This window comes from Anomaloglossus baeobatrachus, chromosome 6 (assembly GCF_048569485.1).
Source record: "Anomaloglossus baeobatrachus isolate aAnoBae1 chromosome 6, aAnoBae1.hap1, whole genome shotgun sequence".
Lineage (NCBI taxonomy): Eukaryota > Metazoa > Chordata > Amphibia > Anura > Aromobatidae > Anomaloglossus > Anomaloglossus baeobatrachus.
This window is the reverse complement of record NC_134358.1, coordinates 69,219,299-69,243,868: the sequence shown is the minus strand read 5'-3', so window position 1 is coordinate 69,243,868 and position 24,570 is coordinate 69,219,299. Positions and strand designations below refer to the sequence as shown.

Below are 24,570 nucleotides of genomic sequence, written 5' to 3'. Positions count from 1 at the left end.
AGATCGCAGTAGCGATGTCGAAACGTGCAAAGTACCCCTTAAGCTTTGATTTGAGGTCAGACTTGGGTGTCTGCTAAATTAATTTGTTTTGTTCTGAGGTGGGAACTAATTTTGGGATTTGATATCCAAATTTATGTTGGGGGTCTGGGATCTGATTTTGAAGCTCTATAGTTTGGTAGGGGGACCTGGCACTTATTTTTCTGTGTTATGCACACGTTGCGGATTTGGTGCAGAATTTTTTTGCATGAAATCTGCACCTTCTGGCAAAAAAATGCCCCAAAAAACACATGCAATTATGGTCCGTTTTTTAGTGAAGTCAATGGCTGGAAGGTCTAAAAAACGCAGGAAAAACGCCCCAACAATTGACATGCTGCAGATTTTTTTCTGCACCAAATCTGCAAGGAAAAAAAAAAGCAATGTGCGCACAGCACTTCAGAAATCTCATAGACTTTGCTGGCTTCAGGATAGGTATATAGATTTTGTTGTAGATTTCTCAAAAAACGCACCGTGTGCACAGGCCCTAGTGGTATAATCAATAATGAAAGTATAATGAAATGAATTAGACGCCAGTTTGATGTATGAACATGCTGGACCGATGTCCAACTTTGGCTAATAGATGAAAACTAAGAAAAGAATTGAGATTTTAGCTAACAAAAATGGTCATTTCTATACCTGCCCACTGCCATGTCAAGGCAACCGCATAATACTGGAAACCTACACTGAACTGAAGCCCCTGTCTGGGTTAAAAACCTCTTGTGTATGGGCAAGTAGGAACCTGTTATAGAGAATAAAATCACCTGTGGCTAATGAGGAAGGGGCGCACAATCATAAAGCATGACCCCATAAAGACTGGAGGCACTCACTAAAATGCAGTGTGAACAGGTGCATAACTGAACATGACATTGCCTTGACGTGGCTACTGGGCAGATATAGAAATGGCCATTTTGTATGCTAAATAGTTTTTTCTTAAATTTACTTTAGCGCTAATGCATGTCTATATTCTTACATTCATAGTTTTCATGCTTTAGCATTACAAAGTGCAACTGTCTTTTTCTGTCATTGTATGCCATGTTCAGTTAAAAAAATGCATGAAAACTGAAATTAATGGTTTTTTTAATGTGTAAAAGATGGTCAAAGCCTGAAAAATTGAAGATATAGAAAGATAAAAAGATAGAACATATAAAATAGACAGATTGATAGAACAGATAAAATTGATAGAACAGATAGAATAACGATATAGAGATAGCTTGGCCAGCTGTTTTATAGCATTTTTATTTTTTTATTTAAAAAAATAAATAAATAAAGATGTAGGGTCCCCCCAATTTTCATTTCCAGCACAGGAACAGCAGCAGCTGCAGGCTGCAAGCCTCAGCTCTCTGCCGTACCTTGGCTGGTTGTGAAAAATAGGGGGGATCCCACGCTTAGTTTTTAAATTTTTAGATAAATAAATGACGTGGGGTCTCCTCCATTTTACTAAAAACCAGGCATGGTACAGCAGGCACCTGGAGGCTGATATTATTAGGGTGGGAAGGTCCATCGTTATTTGGTCCTTTCTAGTCTAACAATAGCAGCCCACAGCCACCCCGGAAATGGCGCATCCATTAGATGCGCCAATTCTGGTGCTGGACCCGGCTCTTCCCGTTGCCCTGGTGCGGTGGCAAATGGGGTAATTGTGGGGTTGATGCCAGCTCCAGCATACTGTGCCAGCATACTGTGCATACTGCTGTCACATTCAATGGATAACTGAACGTTCCCAATTGATTGTGAGAGCAGCCCCTGCAGACAGGCGCACACACACTGCTGTGTATGCTTCCCTGCAGTGCCCTGGACCTCATAAAGGTGAGCCAAGGTCATCGTAGGGGAGCCCTCAGCAGTATGTGTGCAGGCGCGGCCGTGCCGTGATATCACGGGTTAATCGGAGTTCACAATGAACTCAGATGACATCCTGACGACGAGACATCTGTGCTACTGCGGGTGTCGCGGCAGTAACGTAACAGGTTCATCAGAGTTCGAAATGTACTCTGATGAATCTGTGAAGTCACTGTCGCTACACCACGGTACTGTGGGTGTCACGGGGGTGTCATCAGGATGTCATCTGAGTTCCTTGGATACTTCGATGACCTCCTGGCCTCACTGCACACACACACTGCTGGATACTCACCTGTCCCCGGCGATGCTGTCCCTAGCACTGATGTCTCTGGCACTGTTCCTGCTTCCAGGTCCTTGGTGCAGTGCATATTCAATGAGTATAATGAGCGGGGGTCGAAAGCAAGTGACAGCAGCGCTGGAGACAAGCGAGTATAGAAAATCATTTTATTTCAGAGACACGTGTTTTCACCGATACGTGTCACACGGATCATATCAGTATGTGGTACGTGTGACACCCGTGTTGCCGGAGAAAAAACAGACATGTCTGCGTGTGTGCGTGTGGGGAAATGCGGGACCACACTGTCCTTGTGAAAACACGCTTGTGTGAGGAACACCATAGAATAACATGGGTACGTGTGGCATCAGTGTTAAAAACGGATGTCACACGTACCAGAAACACAGACATCTGAAACCGGCCTTTGGGAGTGCCGTCAGTCTTTTTGTCTACATTATGGGGTCATGCCTTCAGACTGTACACCCCTCCCCCATTAGCCACAGGTGATTTTATTCTCTAGTAGCAGGTCCCTACTCGCCCATACACATGGAGATTTTGGCTAATAGATTGGGCTTCTAGTAACTCCGAATTCGCTATATATATATTTTTTTTTTTAAAAGGGTTGCTATATCAGATAATAGCGCCTTCAAGAAAGTCTGTAAAAATGAATAAGACCTAATGGGGTGGGATGGATGATGTGTGAACACAATGCAGAAGCATCCTTCACCCTGGTTGGCGTCAGCTCATTGCTGCCCATTAACAGATGCTTTGTGTGCGGCTCCGACACGTTCTCCTCTCCCTGAAGGAAGTCATAAGAACAAACTCATTTTCTTCCCAGTGTCACTGTTCTCGTATTCTAGGAACACATTACATCTAATTATCTACATAGCGCTTCACGGTTTGACTAAAAAAGATCGGTGGACAGAAAAAAAGGTGCATTTCCAGTCCTCCCAAAAAATGCCCCATAAAGGGGTTCTGTAATAAACAAAGTAGTCTTCATCTGAAGATTCGGGACGCTCATCCACGCAGATGGGAACTTGTACAGAAAGTCTTTAGCTCAATTTATTATTTCTTTTTAGAGTAAAAGTTTGTGTTTTAGTCATTTTTTATGTTTACGCCAAAATTCATTTTACTCCAGCCTTTTAACTTCTCATTTTTAAAGCTTGTTTAACTATGTGAGGTCGTTTTTTTCATTATCCCGATTTTTTTTCAGCTAATTCATCATTTGAGTCTTTTCGAAATGTTGCAAACTTTTGGGCACAAAGTCTGTCTATTTTTTTCTTTTTGTTCAATTGAAGACCAACATGCGACATTATAAAGCTTACTCAAAGGTCCTGCGACATTTTACTCGAAAAAAGTCAAAATGAAAAGATAAGATTTAAAAAAAACAAAACAACATTTTGGCATTTCCGCTAAATGTATGAAACATGAAAGTTTGTCAGCACAAAAAGAAAAGAAAAAAAAGACTTCTCCCCCCTACAGATGATGCCTTAGAATGGGTGTATTTATTTCACCCATTTTATATATATATATATATATATATATATATATATATATGAAATTTAAACTGCATTAATGCTATATGGAATATACTTGGCAAAAATTCAAGTGAGCCCATTAAAATGGGCAAGGTGACCTTCCTTTCATGGGATCCTATATTAGTGTCAGGCCTCTCCTGGATTAATAGTTTACAAACATATAGGCTGATAGAATCTGGCCCTAATTAAGGGGAACCTGTCACCAGATTTGGGGCCTATAAGCTGCGGCCACCACCAGTGAGCCCTTATATAAAGCATTCTAGAATACTGTATATAAGAGCCTAGGCCGCTCTGTATAACGTACAAATACTTCTATAATACTCGCCTAGGGGGCGGTCTGGTCTGATGGATAGAAAACAGGGAGCAGTCAAAAGAGTGGAGGCACAGTGGTTCTCCTCGTCCAAAGAAGTTCAGGGTGCAAAAATCAGCCACTAAGGTGATGGCGTCTGTGTTCTGGGATAAGGAGGGTGTGCTGCTAGTGGACTACCTTCAAAAGGGTTCCACCATCAATGCAAGGTATTACATTGAACTTTTGGACCAATTGAAGGCAATTGTGAAAGCCAAAAGGCGTGGCAAGCTGTCCATAGGAATCTTGTTCCTGCAAGGCAATGCCTCCGCTCACACTGCACAAGTGATCACGGCAAAACTGGCAGAGCTGGGCTTCCAGCTGGTTGACAACCCATTTTATTCATCAGATCTAACTCCCTCCGACTATCATCTGTTTCCAAACCTGAAGAAACACCTCAAAGGTACCAAATTTCACACGATTTCTGATGCAATTGCTGCTACAGATGCCTGGCTTGAGGCACAACTGAAATCCTTCTTTTTGCTAGGCTTACAGAACTTGGAATACCGATGTAAGAAGTGTGTTGACATCAGTGGAGAGTATGTGGAATAAATGTAAAGTTTCATCATCCTATCTCGTTTCTTTCTGGGTAAAGCCAAAGACTTATCAGCAGCCCCTCATATATGTGCATTACTGTGTGTGGGCGTAAAATAACAGCGCTCCTTTTATGTACCACGATGAAATTTGTCTAGGGTTAGTATGGGATAGTATATAAGATTATGCTACTCCATAGAGAAGTATACACTAAGTATTCCTTCCTGTATACGATAGTTTTACAATGGGCAATGTTAACCACTATATGTCATAGCCTTCCGTTAAAAGTACAGTGGGGAAAATAAGTATTTGATACACGGCCGATTTTGCACGTTTTCCCACCTACAAAGAATGGAGAGGTCTGTAATTTTTATCGTAGGTAACTTCAACTGTGACAGAATAATGAAAAAAAAAAAATCGAGAAAATCACATTGTATGGTTTTTAAATAATTAATTTCCATTTTATTACATAAAATAAGTATTTGATACAATAGAAAAACAGAACTTAATATTTGGTACAGAAACCTTTGTTTGCAATTACAGATGTCAGATGTTTCCTGTAGTTCTTGACCAGGTTTGCACACACTGCAGCATGGATTTTGGCCCAGTCCTCCATAAAGATCTCCAGATCTTTCAGGTTTCAGAGCTGTCGCTGGGCAACATTGAGTTTCAGCTCCCTCCAAAGATTTTCCATTGGGTTCAGGTCTGGAGACTGACTAGCCCACTCCAGGACCTTGAAATGCTTCTTACAGAGCCTCTACTTAGTTGCCCTGGCTGGGTGTTTCTGGTCATTATAAGAAGCATACAGCTGCACACTAAAAAGCCACCAATGTATAAGGGAACTCTGGTACTGCATTACTGCTATATGAAAAAATTCGATTTTTAGTTTATGAATTGGCCAATGTATGTAAGCCCGGGAACCAACGGCAAGGTAAGCTCAATAATCCGGGTACCTAACATAAATGCCACTATCTAGGTTAAAAACATCCGTGTCTGGGCAACTAGACTAAAAAATCTAACTTGAAATGCCATTATTTGGACTAAGGCTAGGTTCACATTTCCGTTGTTATGCATCAGTCACATGCGTTGCTTGACGCTTGTGACTGATGCGTTGTACAACAGATGACAAGAATAGAATTCATTGTCGGATTCCGTTTTAAAACGTGAGAGAGATAGAGAGCGATCAGCTGATCGTTCACAATAGCCGGCCGCCGGCTTTTGAGAGTGATCAGATGATCTCCCGGCGGTCGGCTAATGAGAGCGATCAGCTGATTCCTCACAGAAGGCGGCTGCCGGGTGAACAGCTAATCGTTCGGCCGCCGAGCGAGAGCATGCGCAGCGGAATCAAAAGGATTCCGCTACTCGAAAAACGCTACATGCTGCGTTCCTGCCACCCGACGGTCAGTTGTTCCACGACTTATCAGTCGGGCGGAGGATGCAACGCAGCGTCATCAGTCACAATCCGCCGCTCATACAAGTATATGGGAACAACGGAATCCGCCAAACGCGGATTGTGACTGATACAAATTGACGGAAATGTGAACCTAGCCTTACCTCCATGTTTGGGCAGCAAGGCCTTCCACTATAAAGGTTATGAACACAGCCTAGTTTATAAGGCGTAGTGCTCAGTCAAAAACAGACACACTATAAATATTTAAAAAAAACATTTTTTTGGAATCATTTGTTTTGGGTCATTGTCATGCTGGAATACCCAGCCACGACCCATCTTCAATGCTCTTACTGAGGGAAGGAGGTTGTTGGCCAAAATCTCGCGATACATGGCCCCATCCATCCTCCCTCCAATACGGTGCATTCGTCCTTTCCCTTTTGTAGAATATCAACCCCAAAGTATGATGTTTCCTCCCCTATGCTTCTCGGTTGGACTGTGTTCTTGGGGTTGTACTCATTCTCCTTCTTCTTCCAAACACGGCGAGTGGAGTTGATACCAAAAAGTTCTATTTTGGTCTCCTCTGACCACATGACCTTCTCCCATGCCTCCTATGGAACATCCAGATGGTCATTGGTGAACTTCAAACGGGCCTGGACATGTGCTGGCATAAGTAGGGGGACCTTGCATACCCTGCTGGAGTTTAAGCCATGATAGTGTAGTGTGTTACTAATGGTAATCTTTCAGACTGTGGTCCCAGCTCACTTAAGGTCATTAACCAGGTCCTCATGTGTAGTTCTGGGCTGATTCCTGACCTTTCTCAGAATCATCCTTACCCCACAACGCGAGATCTTGCATGAAGCCCCAGACCTAGTAAGATTAAAGGCCCCGTTACACTCAACGACGTATCTTAAGATATATCGCTGGGGTCACGGATTCTGTGATGCACAGCTGCCATCATTAGCGACGTTGTTGCGTGTGACAGCAAGGAACGAGCGTTAACGATGGAAAATACTCACCTTATCGTCCATCATTGATACGTCGTTCCTTTTCAAAAAATCGTTGATTGTTGATCTTGCAGGTTGTTCGTCGTTCCCGAGGCAGCACATATCGCTGTGTGACACCTTGGGAACGACGAACTACAGCTTACCTGCGGCCGCCAGCAATGAGTAAGGAAGCAGGTGGGCGGGATGTTACGGCCGCTCATCTCCGCCCCTCCACTTCTATTGGGCGGCCGCTTAGTGACGCTGATGTGACGCCGAAAGAACTGCCCCCTTTGAAAGGAGGCGGTTCGCCGAACACAGCGACGTCGCTAGGCAGGTAAGTCCGTGTGACGGCTCCTAACGATTTTGTGCGCCACGGGCAGCGATTTGCCCCTGACAAACGACGGCGGCGGGTGCTTTCACCAGCGATATCGCTGTGTATAACACCCCCTTTAAAGTGATCTTGTGTTTCTTCCATTTTCTAATAATTGTGCCAACAGTTGTTGCCTTCTCACCCAGCTGCTTGCCTATTGTCCTGTAGCCTATCTCAGCCTTGTGCAGGGCTACAATTTTGTCCCTGGTGTCCTTAGACAGCTCTTTGGTCTTGACCATGGTGGAGAGGTTGGAGTGTGATTGTTTGAGTGTGTGGACAGGTGTCTTTTATACAGGTAACAGGTTTCCGAGAGCCATAATTCTTGCTGATTGGTTGGTGATCAAATACTTATGTCATTCAAATTAATTATTTACAAATCATATAATGTGATTTTTTTTTTTATTTTTCTTATTCTGTCTGTCACAGTTGAAGTGTACCTAGGATAACAATTTAAGACCTCTCCATTCTTTGTAGGCGGGAAAACTTGCAAAATCATCAGTGTATCAAATACTTATTTTCCCCACTGTATGCAGTGTATTCATCAAATGTAGGCTAAAAGTCTGTCCTTCCTTTCCTCATACATCAGGGAAAGGGATGTCTAAATACAGATTTCCCTGCTGATCTGAATGTACCCCAGGCCATGGCATTTGGTTGTTAAAGGGGCTGTCCGCTGCTTCCCGCTGGTTTTATTTACATGACTACAACACATGACTGCGGCAGCCAATCACCTGGCTCAGATTTGTTGTGGGCAGGGCTGTTGAATTGGAGGAGGCTGATGGACAGGTCCGGTCGTATGTTTATTCAATTGTCATTATGGGGTAGGAGAGCTGTGCAGACTGTGAGAGAGTATAGGACAGCATGAGTGCTCAGTGGTTAGCACTGTTGCTTTGCAGCGTTGGGGTCCTGGGTTCAAATGCCACCAAGGACATCATCTGTAAGAAGTTTATATGTTTTTAGTTATGTTTGTGGGTTCTCCAGTCTCCTTGCACACTCCACAGCCATACTGATAGGGAATGTAGACTGTGATGCCCAATGGGGACAGTGATGATCACATCTGTAAAGCGCTATATAAGTCAGTAAAATAAATAATATTCATTGTACGAGAAGAACCTGTAATAATAATTAGCAAGTGCCTAGAAATAATGTGCAAAATCACATCTGTTAGATAAAGTGGGCAATCCCTTTAAGGAATTGCTCTTTATGCTTATCTATGTGAGCCTCTATACTTTGTGTATGATCAATATTTGCTGCAGAACATGTTGCGCTGTCAGGATGCTCATAAATATGCTGACAGGTGGCAGCCATAGCCTGTAAACCCAGTGGAGCATACCTGGTGTCAGCCTGTGGAGCGGATGGAGCACACATTAGCTGAGTGCTGCCCCATCATCATCATCATCATCATCATCACACAGTGCACCGTCCCTGCCTCTGCAGGTTCCTGGTAACTGGAAAAGAGTCAACCTCTTTTTTTCAGGCAGAAGGAGACATCAGACATGAGACCAACAGGAAGTCAATTAGCGCAGAGGGGGTGAGTGCGGGCAGGCTGTGCCTCAGTGCCAGGAGGAGGGGAGAGCAGCGCAGAGCCTGCCTGCAGCTCAGATACACGTGCATCGCAGCGAGGAAGCACCGGCTGCAGCGATCTCTACAGTGCTGCTGAGGCTGCAGGATCGCATCCGGCCAGCACATCGCTGCGCTTGGATCTGTACGATCGTGGACGCACCGGACGCAGCGGATGCTGGATTTGCGGCTGCTCCCAGCACAGGAGGGATTCGCTTCTCACTGGACGCGCGGCTCGTTCATCTGCCAAGACGCCGCGGATATTGTACCGAGGACCGTCCAAGATGGGCAGAGAGCAGCGGGCGGCGGGGGCGCGCATCCAGCGCGCACACAGCCGCTCCAGCCTGTCCGCCTCCTTCGAGGCTCTGGCCGGATACTTCCCCTGCATGAACTCTCTGGAGGAGGACGAGGGTGAGCAGATCCCGGGGCTGGGCAGATGCATGCACCACCATAGCTACCGAGCACTTCCCATAGCCATAGGGGCAGGGGCAGCCGAGACTGTGCCGGCAGCAAGCACTGAGGGAGGGAGGGCTCCAAGACTGTGCCGGCAGAAAGCACTGAGGGAGGGATGACTCCAAGACTGTGCCGGCAGAAAGCACTGAGGGAGGGAGGGCTCCAAGACTGTGCCGGCAGAAAGCACTGAGGGAGGGAGGGCTCCAAGACTGTGCCGGCAGAAAGCACTGAGGGAGGGCTCCAAGACTGTGCCGGCAGAAAGCACTGAGGGAGGGCTCCAAGACTGTGCCGGCAGAAAGCACTGAGGGAGGGAGGGCTCCAAGACTGTGCCGGCAGAAAGCACTGAGGGAGGGAGGGCTCCGAGACACTTGTGGCCGCTGCGGGGCTGCACTGTACCTCTTCCAATGTAACAAGTCCCAGCTTGTGTCTAAACTTGTTGAATCACAAAGTAGCACAAGTCACAAATGGCTCAGATATAAATTAAGGAGCAGTCAAAGGAAATCTCTGCCCTCACCTCACTACAGGCAGAGATCTGCCCTGCAGGAGCTCAGAAAAGCTGGGGAACAAGCTAGGGAGAAAAAAAACTATATATATATATATATATATATATATATATATATATATATATATATATATTTATTACACACAGCACCTTATGGTGTCATTTTTTTTCAGTAAAATTATGGTTTCAGATAGCTAATCTATTATTCTGCACAGAGGTGAGCAAAACCTGTGTGAGGGGTTAATGCCGTGATTGTTACAACTTATGTGTATATGTGAATAGCTAAGAGATGTGACACCAGGATTAAGTGGTGATCATTCATTTTAGGGGGTTTAGCAATGTGTGTATCTATCTATCTATCCCTCTATCTATCTATCTATCCCTCTATCTATCTATCCCTCTATCTATCTATCCCTCTATCTATCCCTCTATCTATCTATCCCTCTATCTATCTATCCCTCTATCTATCTATCCCTCTATCTATCTATCCCTCTATCTATCTATCCCTCTATCCCTCTATCTATCTATCCCTCTATCTATCTATCCCTCTATCTATCCCTCTATCTATCTATCTATCTATCTATCTATCTATCTATCTATCCCTCTATCTATCCCTCTATCTATCCCTCTATCTATCCCTCTATCTATCCCTCTATCTATCCCTCTATCTATCCCTCTATCTATCTATCTATCCCTCTATCTATCTATCTATCCCTCTATCTATCTATCTATCCCTCTATCTATCTATCTATCCCTCTATCTATCTATCTATCTATCTATCCCTCTATCTATCTATCCCTCTATCTATCTATTTATGCCTCTATCTATCCCTCTATCTATCCCTCTATCTATCTATCCCTCTATCTATCTATCCCTCTATCTATCTATCCCTCTATCTATCTATCCCTCTATCTATCTATCCCTCTATCTATCTATCCCTCTATCTATCTATCTATCTATCTATCTATCCCTCTATCTATCTATCTATCTATCCCTCTATCTATCTATCTATCTATCCCTCTATCTATCTATCCCTCTATCTATCTATTTATGCCTCTATCTATCCCTCTATCTATCCCTCTATCTATCTATCCCTCTATCTATCTATCCCTCTATCTATCTATCCCTCTATCTATCTATCCCTCTATCTATCTATCCCTCTATCTATCTATCCCTCTATCTATCTATCCCTCTATCTATCTATCTATCTATCTATCTATCTATCCCTCTATCTATCCCTCTATCTATCTATCTATCTATCATGATGGACGTTAATATTAGCACTGAGAAAACATCATGACTGCAGAATTTCCTCTTTAGTTTTCCCCCTTGTTAGACCATATTCACCTAACCCACCATACTATATACACACGACACCTGAAATACTTGTTGGTGTTGGTCATATTATTGGAGCTCTTGAAGGCAGTGGCTGCCGGCCGTCGTCTTCTTCTTCATCTTCTTCTTCATCTTCTTCTTCTGTTTCCTCTTCTTCTTCCTCTTCTTACCGCATTACATTACAGATATTGCGCTGCCTCCGGACATTTGTTTATCATGAATGTGAGAATTTTGAATGTATCACTATTTGGGATTCGCAGATCGTCCTCTCCCTACAGTCTCTGGTACCTGCTATTGTGGAGGGAAATGACTGTGAGTTACCTGGATGTGCGCTCTCCTGAGTGACTTGTGGATCTCTCTTGTGACAGAATGGCCTGAATATCATTACAGACACTCAGGGGCTGATAATTACATTCAGAACTCTGCTGTATATTCATAATATTTGAAGATTATTAGTTATTTCTTGTTTCTGGGTGAAATCAGCTTCATACACAGAGCGATCATTATATACCCTCCTCCCCCCCAAAAAAAAAGTTTTGTTTTTTTTTGTTTGTTTTTCTTTAAATGCCATTTCTTAGACTGCATATTATTTCAAGGAAAGGTGCACCATGGCGTTTACCCCAACTGTTTCCTTGTGCTCAGTCCTGAGAGCAGCTTTTTGGCTATATCTTTGTATAACAAGCCCCCTACATCTGCCAACCCTCCTGGGCCATGGCTCCTACACAGACCATGTCTGCAATCTTCAGCATTCTGTACTATTTACACACAGCCCATCAGTTATCCCAAAAGTGTTTTATACTATTATTTGTAATATTTATTATTTGTAATTACTATTAAATATTATATTATTTTCCTAATAACATTTTTATGTAAACATTCATCTAATACTAATAACATACTGGGTACCCAATACAAAAAGTGGTGTAGGTTGTGATACAATGTACAAGTCACACATTCGCCCCCTGCCATGATTGCTCTGGATAATGTCATTTGGATGAATGACAAGCTGCTGTCCATGGGCGTTGTCACATCCTTTTCCATGGTTGTATTTCCCATAGGGAGGTGATATCTAGTATGTGCCGTATCGGATGGATATGTACCGCATGTTTCCATTGTGACGCATGTTTCTGTTCATTTTGTGGTCATTATTCAGCACCCCCTAATAATGGGGTTAATGTTCGGCTTCTTCTGCTGCAGTGCGGTGACCATAGAAAACAATCCAGGCTTTTTATCACTCGGCACAGAATGATCAAAGGATGGTCCTCAGGACATGATCGGCCTCCGCCAGTCAATTTTACAAGGTTTCTTACACTAGTTAGCATAAAAGAAGTATAGTCCAGCATAGTGCGCCTCTTAGGAGTCAAGCCTTTTCATTTCTTGCCAGGAGAAGGTCCTGAATTTTTAGTCTCACACTACCCTTTTGTGGGGGGGGGGGGGGTGTTGCCCCTTAATAATCTTCATTAATCTATTTATCGATATTCAGAAACTTGTGGATGAGAAACTGCAACTCCTAACATACACCTATGAATAAGGATCATATTTGTCAGATCCAAAACGCGTAAGGTTGCATAATTTCCCTACAGTTTTTTATATTACTTGGAATTTAAAGATGTTTCAATATGGTTTTTTTTTTTATTTTATATTTTTTAATTGGATAAAACAGGAGAATAAAAGGTTAAATCTGTGCTGCCATGTATAAGATCCAGGAACAATCAGTATTGTGATTTTACTGTTCTACGCGTTTCGCACTCTTGCTACTTTTCCAACAGTTTTTATATTACTTGGATTTTAAAGATGTTTCAATAAATATATTTTTTTTTTATCTCCTATTTTTCAATTAAAAATGGATAAAGCCGAAGAAGGGGTTAAATCCACGTTGCCATATATTGTAAAGGATTTAGGAATAATCAATATTGTGATTTTTATTATTCCACGCGTTTCGCACTCTTGCTCCTTTTCAAACAGTTTTTATATTACTTGGAATTTAAAGATGTTTCAATATGTTTTTTTTTTTATTTTATATTTTTTAATTGGATAAATGGATAAAACAGGAGAATGAAAGGTTAAATCTGTGCTGCCATGTATAAGATCCAGGAACGATCAGTATTGTGATTTTACTGTTCTACGCGTTTCGCACTCTTGCTACTTTTCCAACAGTTTTTATATTACTTGGATTTTAAAGATGTTTCAATAAATATATAATTTTTTTATTTGATATTTTTCAATTAAAAATGGATAAAGCCGAAGAAGGGGTTAAATCCACGTTGCCATATATTGTAAAGGATTTAGGAACAATCAATATTGTGATTTTATTATTCAACGCGTTTCGCACTCTTGCTCCTTTTCAAACAGTTTTTATATTACTTGGATTTTAAAGACGTTTCAATAAATATATATTTTTTTTAATTTTATATTTTTCAATTTAAAATGGCTCAAGAAGAAAAAGAAGGGGTTAAATCCGCGTTGCCATGTATAGTAAAGAAGGATTCAGCAACGATCAATATTGTGCTTTTATTGTTCTATGTGTTTTGTAGTCTTGCTCCTTCTTCAGGACAAAAATCAATAATATACAGCGAGACTCTCCGTGGATGCTGGATTTTCTCCCTCCTCTTTCTTCCTAACATACCCTGAGACAGACTGATCACCATTGTTTCTTTCGTCTGTAACCTGTGGCTGTAGGGAAACTTCAACTGCCAGCATCAGCCCAAGACCTTTTATTTCTCAAAAGCTGGAGATCTACAGGTTGCATATCACCAGTGGCATAATTGAAGCCCGTGGGCCCCAATGCCAAATTTCCAACAGGGCACCCGACTATCACAGGTCTTTAATAGTATTGGTGTTCTGATATGGGCAAAAAAGACCCCCTATCCCTGGGGACAAGATGTGACTACATCCCTTGACCCAAAATAGTTACACCCCTGAAGATCACTGATGTCTATAATCACAGAGATTAACAGTGTATCCTCAGGTGTATACTCAGGGGTATAAATACTCTATGGTAGATACATACCAGTTCATAGGAGATTTTCCAAAATATGGCTATGCACACCTTGAGTATTTGGTAGCAGAAATTTCTGTACCATTTCTGCATTTTTTTGGCAGGAAAAACACAGCTATTATGTGTTTTTGATGCATTTTTGCATGCTTTTTTATTGCTTTCAATGCATTGAAAAACACAGAAAGAACTGACATGCTGCAAATTATTTTCTGCATCAAATCTGCAAGGAAAAAAAACCTCAACATGTGCCCAAAACTTCAGGATCCTCACTGACTTTACTGACATAAGGATTTGCATGCAGTTTTGTGACAACCACATAACATAACATAAAATGCATCAAAAAATGCCCTGTGTGCACACAGCCTTAATGTAAAATGATGACCTATGAAAAATATTCAAAGTAAATTGTAACTTTTATCATCAGATTAAAAATGTGACTATATTTGGCTTTTATAGTCATTATGTAAAAGCCAAACATAGTAATACATTTTCTACCATGCAGGCTGCACATCCCCTTAAATTTTCCTTTTTGACTCTTATAAGTCATGATACCCTTATGAGCCTCTTATGAGCCATATGCATAAATCTAGAACCTGAAAAATCATTTGCGGATTTTTTTAAAGCCACCTATGTTTTTGTGTGGTCCACCTTTGGATACGTCTAGCTTTCATAAATATAATATTTAAAGGGATTTTGTCATTAGAGAAAATGCACTCAGCATCCCGACAAAATCAGATTTTGGCTGCAGTTCTGTCCAGTCAAGCCTAGAGCCGTCGCGGCAGAGCAATGCTGCATCCTAAGAACATCCCGACTCTAGCAGAGCCGTCACGGCAGAGCAATGCCACATCCTAAGAACATCCCGACTCTAGCAGAGCCGTCGCGGCACAGCGATGCCGCAATACTAAGAACATCCCGACTCTAGCAGAGCCGTCGCGGCAGAGCAATGCTGCATCCTAAGAACATCCCGACTCTAGCAGAGCCGTCACGGCAGAGCAATGCCACATCCTAAGAACATCCCGACTCTAGCAGAGCCGTCGCGGCACAGCGATGCCGCAATACTAAGAACATCCCGACTCTAGCAGAGCCGTCACGGCAGAGCAATGCTGCATCCTAAGAACATCCCGACTCTAGCAGAGCCGTCACGGCAGAGCAATGCTGCATCCTAAGAACATCCCGACTCTAGCAGAGCCGTCACGGCAGAGCAATGCTGCATCCTAAGAACATCCCGACTCTAGCAGAGCCGTCACGGCAGAGCAATGCTGCATCCTAAGAACATCCCGACTCTAGCAGAGCCGTCACGGCAGAGCGATGCCGCAATACTAAGAACATCCCGACTCTAGCAGAGCCGTCACGGCAGAGCGATGCCGCAATACTAAGAACATCCCGACTCTAGCAGAGCCGTCACGGCAGAGCGATGCCGCAATACTAAGAACATCCCGACTCTAGCAGAGCCGTCGCGGCAGAGCGATGCCGCAATACTAAGAACATCCCGACTCTAGCAGAGCCGTCGCGGCAGAGCGATGCCGCAATACTAAGAACATCCCGACTCTAGCAGAGCCGTCGCGGCAGAGCGATGCCGCAATACTAAGAACATCCCGACTCTAGCAGAGCCGTCGCGGCAGAGCGATGCCGCAATACTAAGAACATCCCGACTCTAGCAGAGCCGTCGCGGCAGAGCGATGCCGCAATACTAAGAACATCCCGACTCTAGCAGAGCCGTCGCGGCAGAGCGATGCCGCAATACTAAGAACATCCCGACTCTAGCAGAGCCGTCGCGGCAGAGCGATGCCGCAATACTAAGAACATCCCGACTCTAGCAGAGCCGTCGCGGCAGAGCGATGCCGCAATACTAAGAACATCCCGACTCTAGCAGAGCCGTCGCGGCAGAGCGATGCCGCAATACTAAGAACATCCCAACTCTAGCAGAGCCGTCGCGGCAGAGCGATGCCGCAATACTAAGAACATCCCAACTCTAGCAGAGCCGTCGCGGCAGAGCGATGCCGCAATACTAAGAACATCCCGACTCCAGCAGAGCCGTCGCGGCAGAGCGATGCCGCAATACTAAGAACATCCCGACTCTAGCAGAGTTGTCGCGGCAGAGCGATGCCGCAATACTAAGAACATCCCGACTCTAGCAGAGCTGTCGCGGCAGAGCGATGCCGCAATACTAAGAACATCCCGGCTCTAGCAGAGCCGTCGCGGCAGAGCGATGCCGCAATACTAAGAACATCCCGACTCTAGCAGAGCCGTCGATGATCAGACAGAAGACAGAGGGGGTCATGGAAAGGTCTAAATTCTGGTGGATATCATCAAACATCCTCATTGCTAGCGTCATAGCAGAGGACAATCTGGGGACTTGCATTTGTTAAGGAAGGATTTTTTTTTAATTTGTTCTGTTTTTTACTCTCTTGCATTGCTTTGTGGGCACTTGATATAAAGGGGTAAAAGTAATTGCAGAGATTTTAGTCTTAAAGTCATGAAGGTCATGGAGCCACATTTTTAGTACTGAGAATAATGCGATGTTCCATATTCTGTTCTTGAGCCCATCCCCCATTGTGACTTTCGAGCCATTAACATCATTGAAATAAATTGTAGCATTTTCTGAATCACACATCGGGGGGAGGGAGGATCTTATATGTTCTTGTTGTTCAGTGATTATCTTTTATAGGGTTTTACGAGAGATTTAGAGGATGTTACGTGTTCCGCATGCTGTCTATATGTATCCTCTAGGTTCTGCTTTGTATTTCCTTGGCCACTTGAAGTAACTCCACTGTGTAATGGTGATCTGAGAGTCCACACACCAGAGGGTCCATATTCAGAGAGTCCAAACACCAGAGAGTCAGTACCCCAGAGTCCGTACACTAGAGTGTCCATATTCAGAAAGTCCGTAAAGCGGAGAGTCCGCCCACCAGAGAGTCCGCACACCAGAGACTCCATATTTAGAGAGTCCTTACACCAGAGTCCGTGCACCAGACTGTCAATACACCGGAGAGTCCGCACACCGGAGAGTCCGCACACCAGAGAGTCCGCACACCGAAGAGTCCATACACCAAGGAGTCCGCACACCAGAGAGTCCGCACACTGAAGAGTCCATACACCAAGGAGTACGCACACTGGAGAGTCTGCACATTGGAGAGTCTGCACACCGGAGAGTCTGCACACCGGAGAGTCTGCACACCGGAGAGTCCATACATTGCTAACCCGGACTCTTGCATGGCCAATGGCAGCCACAGAGGCACTTGATAACGTCTGCACCAATGTTCCAGCTGAGACCTCCTCATCTCAGCACCTCAACCATCACAGATCATTGTTCAAAACTACCGGCATGTCACTATGACACTATAATCCTTCTTTTATTACTTTCTACTACACTATATCAATTTCTCACCACTTTGAAGATCTCTGCTTGCCATCAGTGAATGGAAAGTCACCTACCGTAGTTTGGCTCCTATAGAGTGTAGATTTGCTGTAGTGCATCCAATCTAATCCTCTTTGAGCTAAATGGAAAGGCGTAAATCACTTTCCAGTCCTGGTATAGATTGATACTTATCAGTCTACCTACATTGCAGAAGTCTGGAGTCCATACAGGTTTTCAGTATTTGGGTCTTTAATATTCACACACGGCAATCAGATCTTGTGAGGAATCCATCAGAGGTATACATTGGCGATATTCGGTACCTCCTTTTTTTTTGTGATATAAACAAACCAGAAAATCTCTCTGCTGTACACAGTGTCGGGTTGTACATTTTTGTTTAATTTTATGGCATTTTTAATCTGGCTTCATAAACCAGCGTGCCATGTATACAGTATATAGCACTCTTGCTCCTTTTTATTCATCTGATGGTTCCAGCATACGACACTAATGTCTTCCGTCAGGATGGAAATGTAGGAAGATTAAAAGTGAATTTAATCATATCCTCGTAGGAGCCGGCGTACAGCTGTCAGACATCTCCAGTACTTCTAAATGGGGAAATATTCAATTACGCCTATTACAATTTTAATGAAAGAACCGGAATCCATCAAACCATGAGCTGTCCTGGCAGATATCATAACACGAGTGTCTCCTGTGCCACGTGCCCTATTTCTCACTTATGGTTTCCCCGTCGCTTCAACTCCTCAGTCCAGTATAATAGAATCCTCAATCGTAAAAATAACCCAGGCTTTCAGTGATTATAGCTTAGATATATTATTATATTTAACTTGTGTCATATAATCATTAATTCAGTATTTTTTGTTATCTTTTTCATTGGTAAAATATGGGCACAAGTTAAATTTTCCTCAGATGTTTAGAAGACTAGGAAAGTTTGGTGACTTCTTATAGGGAATGTGTAATCATAAAATATCTATTGTTGAAATCAGGACTTTATCTTTATTTATTTTTGTATTTACTTATATATATAATATATACTTCAGGACATCACTAGTCTCTCACACTGCTTTAGTGTGATTTTGGTCCACTCTTCTTCCAGTCTCTTCCACAGTTCTTTGACTGTTGTGGGTTTCTTGGCCATAACTTTGTCACCAAGGATTTTACAGAGGTTTTCTATTGGGTTTAGTTCAGGACTCTGGGCTGTGGCCATTTCAATGTTTTCTGTTTCAAGGAACTGCTTTACCCATTTGGTGTGTGACAGGGGGCATTGTCCTGCATGAAAATTGCTGCTGATTTAGTGATGAATACAAGTAAGGAACCACGTGTTGTGAAGAAGGTTCTGATACACACTTGCATTCACTCTGCCATGTAGCTATATGAGAGGTCCAACTCCTGCTGTAGAAAACATTCCCCAAACATGACACTCTCCACCACCTTTCACTGACTTCTTAACACATTCGTTCCCCAGTTTGTCGACAAACATAATGTTTCCCTTAACACCCAAATAAATTAAACTTGCTTTCATCACTAAAATTAACTGTGGACCACTACTCCTCTGTCCACACAAAATGCTCCTCACCAAAGGAGTCTATCCTTTGATTCTTTCTGCTAATCAGAGGTATGGTCACTGCAGAGTGGACTTTCAGTCCAAATGCTCTTAAATGTCGTGACACTGTATGACAAGACAGATCCTTAGGGTATGTGCGCACGTTGCTTTTTACCTGCTTTTTACCTGCTTTTTTGCTGCTTTTTCTTCTGCGCTGTTTAATGCCAAAATGGATGTGTTCTTCTATTCAAGCAAAGTCTATGGGAATTTGGGTTTCTTGTTCACACTATGTTGTTCAAAATGCTGCCTTTTTGTGGCAGAACTTTGGTCAAAAACTCAGCTTTGCAGTGCAAAACCCAAATGGCAAAAACAATTGACATGTTGCTTCTTTGAAAAGCTGAGTTTTTGACCAAAGTTCTGCCACAAAAAGGCAGCATTTTGAACAACATAGTGTGAACAAGAAACCCAAATTCCCATAGACTTTGCTTGAATAGAAGAACACATCCATTTTGGCATTAAACAGCGCAGAAGAAAAAGCAGCAAAAAAGCAGGTAAAAAGCAGGTAAAAAGCAACGTGCGCACATACCCTTACCTTGTTTAGTGCTGAACTGGCGAGCAATTCCGGCTGCAGTATTGAAACGATTACTCATGGAGATTCTCCACATTATCCTGTCCTCTCTTACATTTATCTTTCGAGGGTAACCAGCCTTCTTGAGGGACTTGAAAGAGTTTGTGAACTTGTAAAGATGAAATATTCTCAAAATCACAGACTTGGAAAGACCAACTTCTCTTGCTATGGCTGATAGAGTCAACCTGCTGCTGGAGGGTTTCAGTCACTTTGGAACAGCACACCATTTTTGTAAAGTCAGTGCAAACTGGAAAGTTAGGCTGCCAGTTACATAGAGTTTGTCAGATAATTAAGGAAATTAGCACCAGGTGCCAGATTAACACCAATAACTTGCAGGTCTTTGAAGTGTTCTCTGATTTTGATCAGTGTTCTTTTTCATTTATCTCATTTACTTTTTTATTATGAGTTTAGGAATAAATTTAGTTTCTGAAATAAACTTAAAATCCTGCGAGTTTCCTCATGTTAGAATATAATCACATAGGATGACACAATGACCTTTAAGATTTAGGAAATTGTGTGTTGCTCTCCAGCGTGCGCAGCGTGTGTGTATATATATGTGTGTATATGTGTATATATATATATATAATATATATATATATATATATATATATATATATATATATATATATATATATATATAAAAATTTCACACCGGCCACTAGGCCTAATATTAGACTTCTACTTCCTATTCTTCTCATATAACCCTTAGCAGCAATGGATCAGCTCACATACTATTTGTTTGAATAGAAGCGTAAACTGGGCATGCTCTAATCTGACCAAATGTCACAGTGAAGGGAGGGGGAGAAGGTGATCTGTAACATCAACTACTGTGAATGATGCATAGAGTGTCATCAACTGTACGCATAGGTATTATTTTTCATTGTACATCTGTCTGTAATGATAGTGCTACTATTGACCCATCTTTTCTTAAAAAAAACAATAAAGTTACATGACATAATAAAAATGCATTCCCAAAAAGAGAGCATCTCTTTCTGGAGAACAATCTGTAGATATAAATGTGTCATGTGTAATGCTTGATTTTACCTGTGGTGGCGCTGCAGGGAAATTGAACTCTTACAGTCAGATTTTCCCTCTAATTACCGCTGATTGCTGAGGATGCCAAAAAGAGACACTTCTAACCATTGGGGTTTTGCCAAAGTGGAGAAAATCTATAGAGACGAACCTTGTTTTACAATTACAATAGAGTATTCACTTTTTTAGAGCTTTTTATGGATGAGGTAATGCGCATCTATGATGAAGGCTGTAATCTTTTTTTTTTGTTTTTTTTGTTTTTGCTTTTATTGACAGAAGTTGGAGGGAAAAAGTTAAAAAGTACGATCCAGAGAAGTACGGAAACGGGTCTGGCAGTGGAGATGAGGAACTGGATGACCAGACAAGCGAGTCGGGAGTCTAATGATGGCAGCATGAACAGTTACAGCTCCGAGGGGAAGTAAGTATCATAAAGAAGTTTGTGTCATGCGCTGTTCAGATCCGCACACGCGGATTACTACTACGGCGTCGGACTCTGTTCAGATTGCAGACCAGGCAATCTGGTCTCTCTTAAGTGCTCAGCTCTGCTGGGCATCGGCTGAGTTGTTTCACTGCTCCCAGCTGTGCAGGAGTTAATCCTTTTTGGAGTAGTGGCAACTCTTCTGAGAGCCAGGTTGCTGATTACCATCCACACCTGGTCTCTTCCATTTAACCCCTTTAGGACGAAGCCAGTTTTGTACTTAATGCCCAGGCCATTTTTTGCAATTCTGACCAGTGTCACTTTATGAGGTCATAACTCTGGAACGCTTCAACGGATCCCAATGATTCTGACATTGTTTTTTCGTGACATATTGTACTTCATGATAGTTATAAATTTAGAACGATATTTTTTGCTTTTATTTGTGAAAAAATCGGAAATTTGATGAAAATTTTGAAAATTTTGCAATTTTCAAACTTTTAATTTTTATGCCCTTAACCCAGAGAGTTATGTCACACAAAACAGTTAATAAATAACATTTCCCACATGTCTACTTTACATTAGCACAATTTCTGAAACAAAATGTTTTGGGGTTAGGAAGTTAGAAGGGGTCAAAGTTCATCTGCAATTTCCCATTTTTTCAACAAAATTCACAAAACCATTTTTTTAGGGACCACATCACATTTGAAGTGACTTTGAGAGGCCTAAGTGACAGAAAATACCTAAAAGTGACACCATTCTCAAAACAGCACCCCTCAAAGTACTCAAAACCACATCCAAGAAGTTTATTAACCCTTCAGGTGCTTCACAGGAACTAAAGCAAAGTGGAATGAAAAAAAGCAAAAAATAAAATTTTACCTAAAATGTTGCTCTACCCCAAATTTATTCACTTTTAGAAGAAATAACACAACAAAATGAACCCCAAAACTTGTTCCCCACTTTCTTATGAGCGCGCCGATACCCCACATGTGGTCAGAAACCTCTGTTTGGACAAATGGGAGGGCTCGGAACAGAAGGAGCAATATTTGAATTTTGGAAAGCAAATTTGGCTTAAATAGATTGCGGGCACCATGTTGCAATTACATGTCCGCTAAGGTACCTAAACAGCAGAAACCCCTTACAAGTGACACCATTTTGGAAACTAGACCCCTTAAGGCTTCTATCTAGGGGTATAGTGAGCATTTTGGATCCACAGGTACTTCACAGATTTTGATAACGTTACGTTGTCACATTGAAAATTTTCATTTTTTTCTCAAAAATGTTGCTTTAGCATCAATTTTTTCACTTTTTCAAGAGGTAATTCCAAAAATTTGACCCCAATGTTTGTTACCCACTTTTTTATGAGCGCGGTGATACCTCACTTGTGGTCTGAAACCTTTGTTTGGAGAAATGGGAGGGCTTGGAACGGAAGGAGCAATATTTGAATTTTGGAAAGGAAATTTGGCTGAAAAAGATTGCGGGCACCATGTCGCATTTGGAGGACCCCTAAGGTACGTAAACAGCAAAAAAACACCACAAGTGACCCCATATTGGAAACTAGGCCGCTCAAGGAATTTATCTTGATGTTTGGTGAGTACCCTGAACCCCCAGGTGCTTTACAGAAGTTTATAACGTTGAGCCATGAAAATAAAAAAATAAAATTTTACCACAAAATTGTTACTTCAACCAGGTAGCTTTTTTTTTCACAAGGGTAACAGGAAAAAAATCACCATGAAATTTATTGCGCAATTTCTCCTGAGTTTGTTGATATCTTGTATGTGGTGGAAATCAACTGTTTGGGCACACTACAGGGCTCAGAAGAGAAGGAGTGTAATTTGACTGCAAAATTGGCTGGAATCAATAGCGGACGCCATGTTGCATTAGGAGAACCCCTGAGGTGCCTAAGCAGTGGAGGTCCCCCACAAGTGACCCCATTCTGGAAATAAGACCCCTCAAGGCTTTAATCTAGGTGTATATTGAGCATTTTGAATCCACGAATACTTCACAGAATTTGATAAGCTTAGGTTGCCATATTGAAATTTTCATTTTTTTCACAAAAATGTTGATTTAGCGACACATTTTTCACTTTTTCAAGAGGCAACAACAAAACGTGTACCCCACAGGTTGTTATCTAATTTCTTGTGAGCGCAGGGATACCCCACATGTGGCCAAAAACCTTTGTTTGGATAAATGGGAGGGCTTGGAATGGAAGGAGCACCATTTGAATTTTGGAAAAGTTGAAGTAAATTGCGCGCAGCATGTCACATTAGCAGGGCCCCTTGGGCACCTATACATCAGAAACCCCCCACAAGTGACCTCATTTTGGAAACTGGACCCCTCAAGGATTTTATTCAGGAGTATAGTAAACATTTTGAATCCACAGGTACATCACAAAACTGTTGCTGTAGCAACAAATTTCTCACTGTTAAGGGGGCTTTACACGCTGCGACATCGCTAATGCGGAGTCGTTAGGGTCACGGAATTGGTGACGCACATCCGGCCGCATTAGCGATGTTGCTGCGTGTGACACCGATGAGCGATTTTGCATCGTTGCAAAAACGTGCAAAATCGCTCATCGGTGACATGGGGGTCCATTCTCGATTATCGTTACAGCAGCAGTAACGATGTAGTTCGTCGCTCCTGCGGCAGCACACATCGCTATGTGTGACGCCGCAGGAACGAGGAACCTCTCCTTACCTGCCTCCCGGCCGCTATGAGGAAGGAAGGAGGTGGGCGGGATGTTCCGGCCACTCATCTCCGCCCCTCCGCTTCTATTGGGCGGCCGCTCAGTGACGTCACTGTGACGCCACACGGACCGCCCCCTTAGCAAGGAGGCGGTTCGCCGGTCACAGCGATGTCGCCGGGCAGGTAAGTATGTGTGACGCATCTGCGCGATGTTGTGCGGCACGGGCAGCGATTTGCCCATGTCGCACAACAGATGGGGGCGGGTACCCACGCTAGCGATATCGGGACCGATATCGCAGTGTGTAAAGCGGCCTTTAGGCTATGTGGCCATGATCCAGCGACACGGCGTCTAGTACACAGTGTCAGCCTCCTGCAGAAATGTGAGTGTTGTCCACGGGAGAACGCAGCTGCCCATGCCCACGATTTGGGTTCAGGCTGCTATGGACTTTAGTTCTATTCTACCTGCAGAGAACACTCATCTCCGCAGCATAAATTGACATGCTGAGGCTCGGGAAGCTGCGCCACAGGTCGATTTATGCTGCGGAGAAAAGAAACACAGTGGGCACGGGATTTCTAAAAATCCTGCCACTGTGCTTCTACTGCACAACGCAGCGTTATGGACGCAGGGAAAACACTCTGCGTCCAAAACGTTGCAAACCCTGATTGTGGGCACACAGCGTAAAATGCTACAATGGATGAATGGATAGATGTCAAACATATATAACGTCCCACCCCCCTGCATATT

The 24,570-nt window shown here is 42.9% G+C and overlaps 1 protein-coding gene across 50 annotated transcripts in view; it reads left to right on the top strand.

Annotated features, from left to right (window-relative positions):
- RIMS2 (regulating synaptic membrane exocytosis 2) overlaps positions 1-24,570 on the top strand; it is a 990,720-nt gene that overhangs the window by 943,701 nt on the left and 22,449 nt on the right. For all 50 annotated transcript variants that reach the window (XM_075353016.1, XM_075352970.1, XM_075352974.1 and 47 more), the window contains one exon: positions 21,002-21,143. In XM_075353016.1, coding sequence (XP_075209131.1) covers positions 21,002-21,143 — 142 coding nt within the window. The remainder of the gene's footprint in view (positions 1-21,001; positions 21,144-24,570) is intronic.